Source organism: Taurulus bubalis, assembly GCF_910589615.1.
Source record: "Taurulus bubalis genome assembly, chromosome: 14".
NCBI classification, from domain to species: domain Eukaryota; kingdom Metazoa; phylum Chordata; class Actinopteri; order Perciformes; family Cottidae; genus Taurulus; species Taurulus bubalis.
The window spans coordinates 417,501-430,743 of NC_136602.1; the positions used below are offsets into that span (position 1 = coordinate 417,501).

The window sequence follows — 13,243 nt, forward strand, 5'->3', positions numbered from 1 at the left end:
TAGACATTTTACATTTTGTCTGTTTTGGAGGAATTACAGGACGTGACTTTAGTTTGAAGCTGAAGAACGTCACATTAATAATTATAATTATAATAATAGTAATAATAGTGCAGCAACAAGAACTCAACTCAGATCTGCTTCTAGTTGATAGAACAGAAGCTAAACTTTATTTAACACCACTGAACCAGTTAAAGAGACAGGACTCCGGGGGACGCTTCTTAAAGAGACAGGACCCCGAGGGGACGGCTTCTTAAAGAGACAGGACCCCGGGGGACGCTTCTTAAAGAGACAGGACCCCGAGGGGACGGCTTCTTAAAGAGACAGGACTCCGGGGGACGCTTCTTAAAGAGACAGGACTCCGGGGGACGCTTCTTAAAGAGACAGGACCCCGAGGGGACGGCTTCTTAAAGAGACAGGACTCCGGGGGACGGCTTCTTAAAGAGACAGGACTCCGGGGGACGCTTCTTAAAGAGACAGGACTCCGGGGGACGCTTCTTAAAGAGACAGGACCCCGGGGGACGGCTTCTTAAAGAGACAGGACTCCGGGGGACGCTTCTTAAAGAGACAGGACCCCGAGGGGACGGCTTCTTAAAGAGACAGGACCCCGAGGGGACGGCTTCTTAAAGAGACAGGACTCCGGGGGACGCTTCTTAAAGAGACAGGACCCCGAGGGGACGGCTTCTTAAAGAGACAGGACTCCGGGGGACGCTTCTTAAAGAGACAGGACCCCGAGGGGACGGCTTCTTAAAGAGACAGGACCCCGAGGGGACGGCTTCTTAAAGAGACAGGACCCCGAGGGGACGGCTTCTTAAAGAGACAGGACTCCGGGGGACGCTTCTTAAAGAGACAGGACCCCGAGGGGACGGCTTCTTAAAGAGACAGGACTCCGGGGGACGCTTCTTAAAGAGACAGGACCCCGAGGGGACGGCTTCTTAAAGAGACAGGACCCCGAGGGGACGGCTTCTTAAAGAGACAGGACCCCGAGGGGACGGCTTCTTAAAGAGACAGGACCCCGAGGGGACGGCTTCTTAAAGAGACAGGACCCCGGGGGATGGCTTCTTAAAGAGACAGGACCCCGGGAGAAGCTTCTTAAAGAGACAGGACTCCGGGAGAAGCTTCTTAAAGAGACAGGACCCCGGGGGACGTAGAGGGACACAAACGGGAAGCTTCGTCTAGTGAATCTAGTGTGGCAACAGCAACAGATCTGCCCTCAGAGGTCAGAGGTCACACCTGGTGTCGGCCCCGCCGTCTGCAGCGGCGTCCTTCCCGAAGGAGAACTGGGCCTGGCCCTTCTGCGGCGTGGAGGGGTCCTCCGGCAGGAACTCCACGATGTGCGGGTTGTCCTCGTTGCGGCGGACGCAGCCGCGGCCGATGACGTGCATGATGCAGGACAGCACGTCGCCGCTGCTGCAGCCGAAGCGGCCGGCGGCCGCAGAGCCGCGCGCCTCCCGCTTCTGACAGGAGTCCAGCACCTGGGGGGACACGCGAGGACCAGGTGAGCCGAGGCGAGAACTACACCTCCCATGATGCTCCGGGGCATAGACACACCCACCTTGAAGACCAGGTTGTCGATGTGCATCTCCTTCTCCCGCTTCATGATGTGCACGATCAGGCAGTACAGGAAGCTCCTCTTCCTCTCCAGAGAGCCGGCCGCGTCCTCGTCCACGTTCAGGTACGTCTGGCGGGGGAGGAGCCGCACCGACGAGGCCACGCCCACTCTGAGGGACGCCACCTGCTGGTTCACCTGCAGCACACCTGAGAGCACACGGGGGAGTTAGGGGAGAGGAGGAGGAGGAAGAGGAAGATTAGGAGGAGCAGCAGGAGGAAGAGTGGCAGGAGGAAGAGCAGGAGGAGGAGCAGCAGTCTGACCCTGGCAGGGCTCCTCTGGATGGCTGCAGGTCAGAGGTCCTCCCTCTGAGATGAGCGGCAGCAGAGCGTTCAGCAGCACAGCAGCCGAGAGGCCGGTCTCCTGCAGCAGAGCGGCTACTGCAACGTCCTGCAGAGAGGAGGTCATGAACGCACCACGCCGTTAGACACCATCTTATGTATCTAATGTTTCATATATCATGATTGATACACATATGATTGACACACATATATATATCTCATGGTATGTGTGTACTTCATGTGTACTTGTATACGTCATATGTACACTTGTACACGTCATGTGTACTTGTACACGTCATGTGTACTTGTACACGTCATGTGTACTTGTACCTGCTGGTGGTTGAGCTGCAGCAGGATGAACATCTGCATCGTGGACACGTGAAGCTTCCAGCAGCCAAACTGAAGCTCAGCGTGACCGAGCCACGTCCACTGGAGCCGCCGGGGCTGCAGCAGGGCCTGGCCTGAGAGTTATACTGGTTACACTGGTTATACTGGTTATACATGTTACACTGGTTATACTGGTTACACTGGTGCTGCAGCAGGGCCTGGCCTGAGAGTTATACTGGTTACACTGGTTATACTGGTTATACATGTTACACTGGTTATACTGGTTACACTGGTGCTGCAGCAGGGCCTGGCCTGAGAGTTATACTGGTTATACTGGTTACACAGGGTGAACTGGGTACTGACTGTGCGTGTAGAACTGGGTGAACTGGTTCAGGTAGGAGCAGAGTTCCTCTGGAAAGTGTTTGGTGGGTTGGTCCAGGAAGCAGAGCGAGGACACGGCCCAGCAGCGCGGAGACAGAACCAGAACCTGGACCTCCGCCGCCTCGTCCTCTGACTCCGCCCACTCCTCCTCCATCATCTGCAGACACAAGCGTTAAAGCCCAACCAGGACCCGGCCCTCACAGCCCACCAGAGCAGCCCGCAGGAGGAGGAGTGGGCGTTCTGACCTGGTCGTGGTCCTGCAGGCACCGGTCCAGCTGCTGCAGGCGGTACAGGTGGAACTCCTGCTGCAGCTCCGTCGACTCGCTCAGGTTCTTCAACATCTGCTGAGGGAACCGACTCGGGAAGCAGCTGCCGATCTGATCCACCACGGCGCTCTCCAGCCACACGTTCCCCTGAGCCAGCAGCCGGTCGCCCAGGTAGTACCTGAGAGGCAGAACGGAGGGATTAGGGCAAACCGGCGGCGTCTCGGCCCGGTGGCGTGCCGGCGGTGGCGTGCCGGCGGTGGCGTGCCGGCGGTGGCGCGGCGCTCGCACCTGTAGAAGTGCTCGAAGGTGTTGGCGAGCTCCAGACCCGACAGGAAGAGCATCGGCTCCAGGAACTGCTGCAGACGCTCCAGAGTCTCAGCGCCGCCCGACGCCGCGCCGCTCACCTGGATGGTGGAGTCGATGTACTGGGAGAAGCGCTCGCTCACCTGGGGGGAGAGAGACACTTAATACGTGTGGTGTCAGAGTTGCCCCTGACATCACGAGGAGAGCACTAATAATGGCCCATAATGTCTAATAATGATGATGATTTAATGAACTTGTCAAAACATCGCAGCCTATGATACCCGGTCCAGTTGCCATAGAATGTTTTAGATTTCCGCCTTGACTGATGTTGCGTGAGCGTGAAGCTCCTTGATCAGACCTGTGAGGAGAGATGAGGATCTCAGTCTCCTCACATCTGACGGATTAAATCCACGCATGGAAACTAGAGGCGTGGAGGAAGAAGACGAGGAAAAAAACACAACACATTTTTTGTCTGGCATGTGGAGCTTGTGGACAACGAGTTGCCAAAGCACGGCTCTGAGGATAGAAGAGACTCACGTGCACGGCTCTGAGTATAGAAGAGACTCACGTGCACGGCTCTGAGGATAGAAGAGACTCACGTGCACGGCTCTGAGGATAGAAGAGACTCACGTGCACGGCTCTGAAGATAGAAGGGACTCACGTGCACGGCTCTGAGGATAGAAGGGACTCACGTGCACGGCTCTGAGCATAGAAGGGACTCACGTGCACGGCTCTGAGCATAGAAGGGACTCACGTGCACGGCTCTGAAGATAGAATGGACTCACGTGCACGGCTCTGAGCATAGAAGAGACGCACGTGCACGGCTCTGAGGATAGAAGAGACTCACGTGCACGGCTCTGAAGATAGAATGGACTCACGTGCACGGCTCTGAAGATAGAATGGACTCACGTGCACGGCTCTGAAGATAGAAGAGACTCACGTGCACGGCTCTGAAGATAGAAGAGACTCACGTGCACGGCTCTGAAGATAGAAGAGACTCACGTGCACGGCTCTGAGCATAGAAGGGACTCACGTGCACGGCTCTGAAGATAGAATGGACTCACGTGCACGGCTCTGAGCATAGAAGAGACGCACGTGCACGGCTCTGAGGATAGAAGAGACTCACGTGCACGGCTCTGAGGATAGAAGAGACTCACGTGCACGGCTCTGAGGATAGAAGGGACTCACGTGCACGGCTCTGAGCATAGAAGGGACTCACGTGCACGGCTCTGAGCATAGAAGGGACTCACGTGCACGGCTCTGAAGATAGAAGAGACTCACGTGCACGGCTCTGAAGATAGAAGAGACTCACGTGCACGGCTCTGAAGATAGAATGGACTCACGTGCACGGCTCTGAGCATAGAAGGGACTCACGTGCACGGCTCTGAAGATAGAATGGACTCACGTGCACGGCTCTGAGGATAGAAGAGACGCACGTGCACGGCTCTGAGGATAGAAGAGACGCACGTGCACGGCTCTGAGGATAGAAGAGACTCACGTGCACGGCTCTGAGGATAGAAGAGACTCACGTGCACGGCTCTGAGGATAGAAGAGACTCACGTGCACGGCTCTGAGGATAGAAGAGACTCACGTGCACGGCTCTGAAGATAGAAGGGACTCACGTGCACGGCTCTGAGGATAGAAGGGACTCACGTGCACGGCTCTGAGCATAGAAGGGACTCACGTGCACGGCTCTGAGCATAGAAGGGACTCACGTGCACGGCTCTGAAGATAGAATGGACTCACGTGCACGGCTCTGAGCATAGAAGAGACGCACGTGCACGGCTCTGAGGATAGAAGAGACTCACGTGCACGGCTCTGAAGATAGAATGGACTCACGTGCACGGCTCTGAAGATAGAATGGACTCACGTGCACGGCTCTGAAGATAGAAGAGACTCACGTGCACGGCTCTGAAGATAGAAGAGACTCACGTGCACGGCTCTGAAGATAGAAGAGACTCACGTGCACGGCTCTGAGCATAGAAGGGACTCACGTGCACGGCTCTGAAGATAGAATGGACTCACGTGCACGGCTCTGAGCATAGAAGAGACGCACGTGCACGGCTCTGAGGATAGAAGAGACTCACGTGCACGGCTCTGAGCATAGAAGGGACTCACGTGCACGGCTCTGAGCATAGAAGGGACTCACGTGCACGGCTCTGAAGATAGAAGAGACTCACGTGCACGGCTCTGAAGATAGAAGAGACTCACGTGCACGGCTCTGAAGATAGAATGGACTCACGTGCACGGCTCTGAGCATAGAAGGGACTCACGTGCACGGCTCTGAAGATAGAATGGACTCACGTGCACGGCTCTGAGGATAGAAGAGACGCACGTGCACGGCTCTGAGGATAGAAGAGACGCACGTGCACGGCTCTGAGGATAGAAGAGACTCACGTGCACGGCTCTGAGGATAGAAGAGACTCACGTGCACGGCTCTGAGGATAGAAGAGACTCACGTGCACGGCTCTGAGGATAGAAGAGACTCACGTGCATGGCTCTGAAGATAGAATGGACTCACGTGCACGGCTCTGAGCATAGAAGAGACTCACGTGCACGGCTCTGAAGATAGAAGGGACTCACGTGCACGGCTCTGAGGATAGAAGGGACTCACGTGCACGGCTCTGAAGATAGAAGAGACTCACGTGCACGGCTCTGAGCATAGAAGGGACTCACGTGCACGGCTCTGAGCATAGAAGGGACTCACGTGCACGGCTCTGAGGATAGAAGGGACTCACGTGCACGGCTCTGAGCATAGAAGGGACTCACGTGCACGGCTCTGAGGATAGAAGGGACTCACGTGCACGGCTCTGAGCATAGAAGGGACTCACGTGCACGGCTCTGAGGATAGAAGAGACTCACGTGCACGGCTCTGAGCATAGAAGGGACTCACGTGCACGGCTCTGAGCATAGAAGGGACTCACGTGCACGGCTCTGAGCATAGAAGGGACTCACGTGCACGGCTCTGAAGATAGAATGGACTCACGTGCACGGCTCTGAGCATAGAAGAGACGCACGTGCACGGCTCTGAGGATAGAAGAGACTCACGTGCACGGCTCTGAAGATAGAATGGACTCACGTGCACGGCTCTGAAGATAGAATGGACTCACGTGCACGGCTCTGAAGATAGAAGAGACTCACGTGCACGGCTCTGAAGATAGAAGAGACTCACGTGCACGGCTCTGAGCATAGAAGGGACTCACGTGCACGGCTCTGAAGATAGAATGGACTCACGTGCACGGCTCTGAGCATAGAAGAGACGCACGTGCACGGCTCTGAGGATAGAAGAGACTCACGTGCACGGCTCTGAGGATAGAAGAGACTCACGTGCACGGCTCTGAGGATAGAAGGGACTCACGTGCACGGCTCTGAGCATAGAAGGGACTCACGTGCACGGCTCTGAGCATAGAAGGGACTCACGTGCACGGCTCTGAGCATAGAAGGGACTCACGTGCACGGCTCTGAAGATAGAAGAGACTCACGTGCACGGCTCTGAAGATAGAAGAGACTCACGTGCACGGCTCTGAAGATAGAATGGACTCACGTGCACGGCTCTGAGCATAGAAGGGACTCACGTGCACGGCTCTGAAGATAGAATGGACTCACGTGCACGGCTCTGAGGATAGAAGAGACGCACGTGCACGGCTCTGAGGATAGAAGAGACGCACGTGCACGGCTCTGAGGATAGAAGAGACTCACGTGCACGGCTCTGAGGATAGAAGAGACTCACGTGCACGGCTCTGAGGATAGAAGAGACTCACGTGCACGGCTCTGAGGATAGAAGAGACTCACGTGCACGGCTCTGAGGATAGAAGAGACTCACGTGCACGGCTCTGAGGATAGAAGAGACTCACGTGCATGGCTCTGAAGATAGAATGGACTCACGTGCACGGCTCTGAGCATAGAAGAGACTCACGTGCACGGCTCTGAGGATAGAAGGGACTCACGTGCACGGCTCTGAAGATAGAAGAGAGTCACGTGCACGGCTCTGAGGATAGAAGAGACTCACGTGCACGGCTCTGAGGATAGAAGGGACTCACGTGCACGGCTCTGAAGATAGAATGGACTCACGTGCACGGCTCTGAAGATAGAATGGACTCACGTGCACGGCTCTGAAGATAGAATGGACTCACGTGCACGGCTCTGAAGATAGAAGAGACTCACGTGCACGGCTCTGAAGATAGAAGAGACTCACGTGCATGGCTCTGAAGATAGAATGGACTCACGTGCATGGCTCTGAGCATAGAAGGGACTCACGTGCATGGCTCTGAGCATAGAAGGGACTCACGTGCACGGCTCTGAGCATAGAAGGGACTCACGTGCATGGCTCTGAGGATAGAAGAGACTCACGTGCATGGCTCTGAGCATGGACAGCTGCAGCAGCGCGCTGGAGAAGCCGTGTCGCAGGGCGAGCACGAAGGCGGTCTGCTGGCCGAACAGCTCCTCCATGGCGTTCTTCAGCCGCAGGTACAGAGTCCGGTAGCGCTCCACGAAGTCCGGCAGGCTGCAGCTGGACTCCAGGAATCTCTTCACCTGAGGAGAGGCGCACAGGTGTGACGACAGACAGACATTGGAGAAGCTCCCCCCACCCGGCTGCGTGCGTTACCTGGCGCTGTACCACTCCCTGCCAGCAGAGGGCGATGCCCGCGATGCTGCTGCTGCCCTTCACCTTGGGCTTGGCCGAGGAGGACGAGGAGGAGGAAGAGGCTGCGGCCGTTTCTTTGTTCTTCCCCTCTTTACCGTCTGGAAGACAAACGGCAAAACAGGAGTTTCTCTTGAGGAAGTCGCTCTTCATTAAAATCTTAAAATGACAGAAATGAAAACTGCTGCTAGAAACGATAAAGATGAAGCAGTCTCTGTCCTGTCCTTCTGAGGGGACCAACGGGACAGGAAGTCTGCTTGTCAAAATAAGAGCAGTCCTTCACCACTATAGATGGGGACAGGAAGTCTGCTTGTCAAAATAAGAGCAGTCCTGCACCACTATAGATGGGGACAGGAAGTCGGCTTGTCAAAATAAGAGCAGTCCAGGAAGTCGGCTTGTCAAAATGAAAAGTAAAAGATGGAGCGTCCTGATGACTTCAGGTTTGTTTGAAGAAGCTGAATGAGTTGCAGCGCCCCCTACTGGATGAATCCAGACCTCCAGGCCCCCTCAGACCTGAATCTGAGCTAATAATAATAATAATATTTATTATTATTATTATTATTGACTAGCTTGTGTGAAGTATTTCTACACTGTGGTATTAGTACTTGAATACTTTAGGGAGCGACTGAGGATCCTGGATGCCAGCAGGGGTCATGTAACAGAATGTAAACAAACAGCAGATTGACCTCTGACCTCCGCTGCTACTTACTCTTCAGCTCTTTGCTTCGGTTGAGACCTTCTGAAAACAAAAGAAACTCTTTAGACATCCACACTTCATGGTTGTTCACATTTTACCGTCTTCTGAAACACTGATGTCACCGCGATGTCACGGTGACATCGCGGTGACGTCGCGGTGACGTCGCGGTGACATCGCGGTGACGTCACGGTGACGTCGCGGTGACATCGCGGTGACGTCACGGTGACGTCACGGTGACATCGCGGTGACGTCACCGTGACGTCACCGCGATGTCACGGCGACGTCACCGCGATGTGACGCGGTGACATCGCGGTGACGTCACGGTGACATCGCGGTGACGTCGCGGTGACATCGCGGTGACGTCGCGGTGACGTCACGGTGACGTCGCGGTGACGTCACGGTGACACCGCGGTGACGTCGCGGTGACGTCGCGGTGACGTCGCGGTGACGTCGCGGTGACATCGCGGTGACGTCGCGGTGACATCACGGTGACGTCGCGGTGACGTCGCGGTGACGTCGCGGTGACATCACGGTGACATCACGGTGACGTCGCGGTGACGTCGCGGTGACGTCGCGGTGACATCGCGGTGACGTCGCGGTGACATCGCGGTGACGTCACCGTGACGTCACCGTGATGTCACCGTGACGTCACCGTGACGTCACGGTGACATCGCGGTGCTTCTGAAGCGTCACCGTGACGTCACGGTGACATCGCGGTGACATCGCGGTGACGTCGCGGTGACATCGCGGTGACGTCACCGTGACATCACCGCCATCGTGGACTCACTTGACTTGACCGGTGGTCGGAGCTCCTCTCCGTCCAGCCGGCTCGTGTCCACGTGGACCAGCAGGTGTGTGAGGCGCCGCACTCTGGAGTTAAAGATGGCCGCCCGGCTTTTACAGCGCCGTGTGGACTCGGCGTTGCAAAGGTACTCACTGAGCAGCCAGGACAGAGGGCTGGGCGCTGAGGATTCTGGGTAAACAGAGAAGGCTATCTTAGTGAGGACCGAGTTCAAGTTTGAGCAGTCGTTATGGGGACATTGTGAGTGTGTGTACCTGACAGTGTGATGCTGTGTGTGTGATACTGTGGACTATAGGTGTGTGTGTACCTGTGTGAGTGATGCTGTGGACTATAGGTGTGTGTGTACCTGTGGACTATAGGTGTGTGTGTGTACCTGTGTGAGTGATGCTGTGGACTATAGGTGTGTGTGTGTACCTGTGTGAGTGATGCTGTGGACTATAGGTGTGTGTGTGTACCTGTGTGAGTGATGCTGTGGACTATAGGTGTGTGTGTGTACCTGTGTGAGTGATGCTGTGGACTATAGGTGTGTGTGTGTACCTGTGTGAGTGATGCTGTGGACTATAGGTGTGTGTGTGTACCTGTGGACTATAGGTGTGTGTGTGTACCTGTGGACTATAGGTGTGTGTGTACCTGTGTGAGTGATGCTGTGGACTATAGGTGTGTGAGTGATGCTGTGGACTATAGGTGTGTGTGTGTACCTGTGGACTATAGGTGTGTGTGTACCTGTGTGAGTGATGCTGTGGACTATAGGTGTGTGTGTGTACCTGTGGACTATAGGTGTGTGTGTGTACCTGTGGACTATAGGTGTGTGTGTGTACCTGTGGACTATAGGTGTGTGTGTACCTGTGGACTATAGGTGTGTGTGTGTGTGTGTGTGTGTGTACCTGTGGACTATAGGTGTGTGTGTACCTGTGGACTATAGGTGTGTGTGTGTACCTGTGGACTATAGGTGTGTGTGTGTACCTGTGGACTATAGGTGTGTGTGTGTACCTGTGTGAGTGATGCTGTGGACTATAGGTGTGTGTGTGTGTACCTGTGTGAGTGATGCTGTGGACTATAGGTGTGTGTGTACCTGTGGACTATAGGTGTGTGTGTACCTGTGTGAGTGATGCTGTGGACTATAGGTGTGTGTGTACCTGTGGACTATAGGTGTGTGTGTGTACCTGTGGACTATAGGTGTGTGTGTGTGTGTGTGTGTGTGTACACACCTGTGGACTATAGGTGTGTGTGTACCTGTGTGAGTGATGCTGTGGACTATAGGTGTGATCAGAGCCTCCCAGCAGGTTCTCCCCAGAGCTTCAGAAGCTTCGGCGTCCGGCAGGAAACGATCAGCAAACATCTGCTCATGTCTCAGAGCGCTGTTCAGCCTGAACACACATGTTATTACCACTGTTATTATCGTGTTATTACCCGTGTTATTACCACTGTTATTACCACTGTTATTACCACTGTTATTACCACTGTTATTACCACTGTTATTAACCATATTATTACCATGTTATTACCAGTGTTATTACCAGTGTTATTACCAGTGTTATTACCAGTGTTATTAACAGCATATCAGCAGCAGTACTAACAACAGTACTATGAAGTACTTACTTGTTGAAGAGCTGCAGCAGTACTAACAGCAGTACTATGAAGTACTATGAAGTACTTACTTGTTGAAGAGCTGCAGCAGTACTAACAGCAGTACTATGAAGTACTTACTTGTTGAAGAGCTGCAGCAGTACTAACAGCAGTACAATGAAGTACTTGTTGAAGAGCTGCAGCAGTACTAACAGCAGTACTATGAAGTACTTACTTGTTGAAGAGCTGCAGCAGTACTATGAAGTACTATGAAGTACTTACTTGTTGAAGAGCTGCAGCAGTACTAACAGCAGTACTATGAAGTACTTACTTGTTGAAGAGCTGCAGCAGTACTAACAGCAGTACTAACAGCAGTACTTACTTGTTGAAGAGCTGCAGCAGTACTAACAGCAGTACTAACAGCAGTACTATGAAGTACTTACTTGTTGAAGAGCTGCAGCAGTACTAACAGCAGTACTATGAAGTACTTACTTGTTGAAGAGCTGCAGCAGTACTAACAGCAGTACTATGAAGTACTTACTTGTTGAAGAGCTGCAGCAGTACTAACAGCAGTACTAACAGCAGTACTAACAGCAGTACTTACTTGTTGAAGAGCTGCAGCAGTACTAACAGCAATACTAACAGCAGTACTATGAAGTACTTACTTGTTGAAGAGCTGCAGCAGTACTAACAGCAGTACTATGAAGTACTTACTTGTTGAAGAGCTGCAGCAGTACTAACAGCAGTACTATGAAGTACTTACTTGTTGAAGAGCTGCAGCAGTACTAACAGCAATACTAACAGCAGTACTATGAAGTACTTACTTGTTGAAGAGCTGCAGCAGTACTAACAGCAATACTATGAAGTACTTACTTGTTGAAGAGCTGCAGCAGTACTAACAGCAGTACTATGAAGTACTTACTTGTTGAAGAGCTGCAGCAGCTGCGTCTGGTCCTGCAGAACCTCCTGGCACCAGGTGTGGGCCTTGGTGCTGTAGAACAGGAACGTCCTGCAGCACAGCTGCTCCCTGAACACCGGCCAGAACGTCGGCTTCGGACCCAGAACCTCAAAACCGTGGACCCGAGTATCAATACCTCCCTGTAGAGGAGGAGTCAGTAGAGAGAGGAGTCAGTAGAGAGGAGAAGGAGTCAGGAGAGAGGAGGAGTCAGTAGAGGAGGAGGAGTCAGTAGGTAGGAGGAGGAGTCAGTAGAGGAGGAGGAGTCAGTATGTAGGAGGAGGAGTCAGTATGTAGGAGGAGGAGTCAGTAGAGAGGAGGAGTCAGTAGGTAGGAGGAGGAGTCAGTAGAGGAGGAGGAGTCAGTAGGTAGGAGGAGGAGTCAGTAGGTAGGAGGAGGAGTCAGTAGGTAGGAGGAGGAGTCAGTAGAGAGGAGGAGTCAGTAGAGGAGGAGGAGTCAGTACAGACCTGCTGACATCTCTTGACCCTTATCTGGATGATGGACCAGAATCTGGTCGCGTTTTCCAGGAGAACCACCCGACTGGCCGACGGAGTCACATTCACCTGCGCGCGCACACACACACACACACACACACACACACACACACACACACACACACACACAGTTATGAGTGTGTTTACATAATCTTTTGGGGTGACGGCCCACAGCCTTCATCGCAGAGGAAGAGGAGGCTCACCGTGTTCAGCTCCGTGTTGACGTTGGTCGGGTCGTCTCCTCCCAGAACCAGAACCCGGGCCGGCATGTAGCTGGAGTCCTCGCTGGCCACCTGGATGGACAGTTGTCTGGAGACACAACACAGCTCACCTTGCAGCCGATTCCTGGTTTTATCTTCCATACGTCTTGAAATATTCTTTAGATACAGGTAATATTCTTCATGAATAACTAAATTAATTATTAATGTATAATCTAATTTTAATATTCTTCATGTAGAATTTAAACGCAAAACTCAAACACTCGTCATGCCTCGTCCTCAGCTCCTCTCTGGTTCCGGAGCAGATGCACCAGGTGTTCAGCACCAGGTGTTCAGCACCAGGTGTTCAGCACCAGGTGTTCTGCACCAGGTGTTCAGCACCAGGTGCACCAGGTGCACCAGGTGTTCAGCACCAGGTGGCGGCAGCAGCCCCTCGTACCTGATGACGACTCCTTTGTGCATGTAGATGTTGATGAAGTGGGAACCAGTGCAGCCGTTGGACTCCCAGTAGGTTTTGGGGTTCTTGTCGGTCAGCTTGTTAGCTCGATGGTGATTGGACGACACCTCCACCTTCTCCCAGCACTTGTCCTCCTTGAGCTCCACGCTGGAGCCTGAACACAATACGTTATCTTCATATTACATTACAGTATTTACAACTTCCTCACGTGTTCAGACACAAACATGGACGGTGGACTGTGAACCGAC

At 53.5% G+C, this 13,243-nt stretch overlaps 1 protein-coding gene across 1 annotated transcript in view; it reads right to left on the minus strand.

Annotated features, from left to right (window-relative positions):
- The window catches only part of cul9 (cullin 9), a gene marked incomplete at its 5' end in the record, with an annotated part of 40,253 nt that overhangs the window by 6,682 nt on the left and 20,328 nt on the right, over positions 1 to 13,243 (minus strand). Inside the window, 16 exons of the mRNA XM_079229924.1 lie at positions 1,231 to 1,472; positions 1,553 to 1,755; positions 1,870 to 1,996; positions 2,218 to 2,348; positions 2,578 to 2,752; positions 2,841 to 3,039; positions 3,150 to 3,307; positions 7,515 to 7,697; positions 7,771 to 7,907; positions 8,516 to 8,545; positions 9,291 to 9,476; positions 10,539 to 10,672; positions 11,794 to 11,969; positions 12,294 to 12,389; positions 12,524 to 12,629; positions 12,978 to 13,149. Coding sequence (XP_079086050.1) covers positions 1,231 to 1,472; positions 1,553 to 1,755; positions 1,870 to 1,996; positions 2,218 to 2,348; positions 2,578 to 2,752; positions 2,841 to 3,039; positions 3,150 to 3,307; positions 7,515 to 7,697; positions 7,771 to 7,907; positions 8,516 to 8,545; positions 9,291 to 9,476; positions 10,539 to 10,672; positions 11,794 to 11,969; positions 12,294 to 12,389; positions 12,524 to 12,629; positions 12,978 to 13,149 — 2,455 coding nt within the window. The remainder of the gene's footprint in view (positions 1 to 1,230; positions 1,473 to 1,552; positions 1,756 to 1,869; positions 1,997 to 2,217; positions 2,349 to 2,577; positions 2,753 to 2,840; positions 3,040 to 3,149; positions 3,308 to 7,514; positions 7,698 to 7,770; positions 7,908 to 8,515; positions 8,546 to 9,290; positions 9,477 to 10,538; positions 10,673 to 11,793; positions 11,970 to 12,293; positions 12,390 to 12,523; positions 12,630 to 12,977; positions 13,150 to 13,243) is intronic.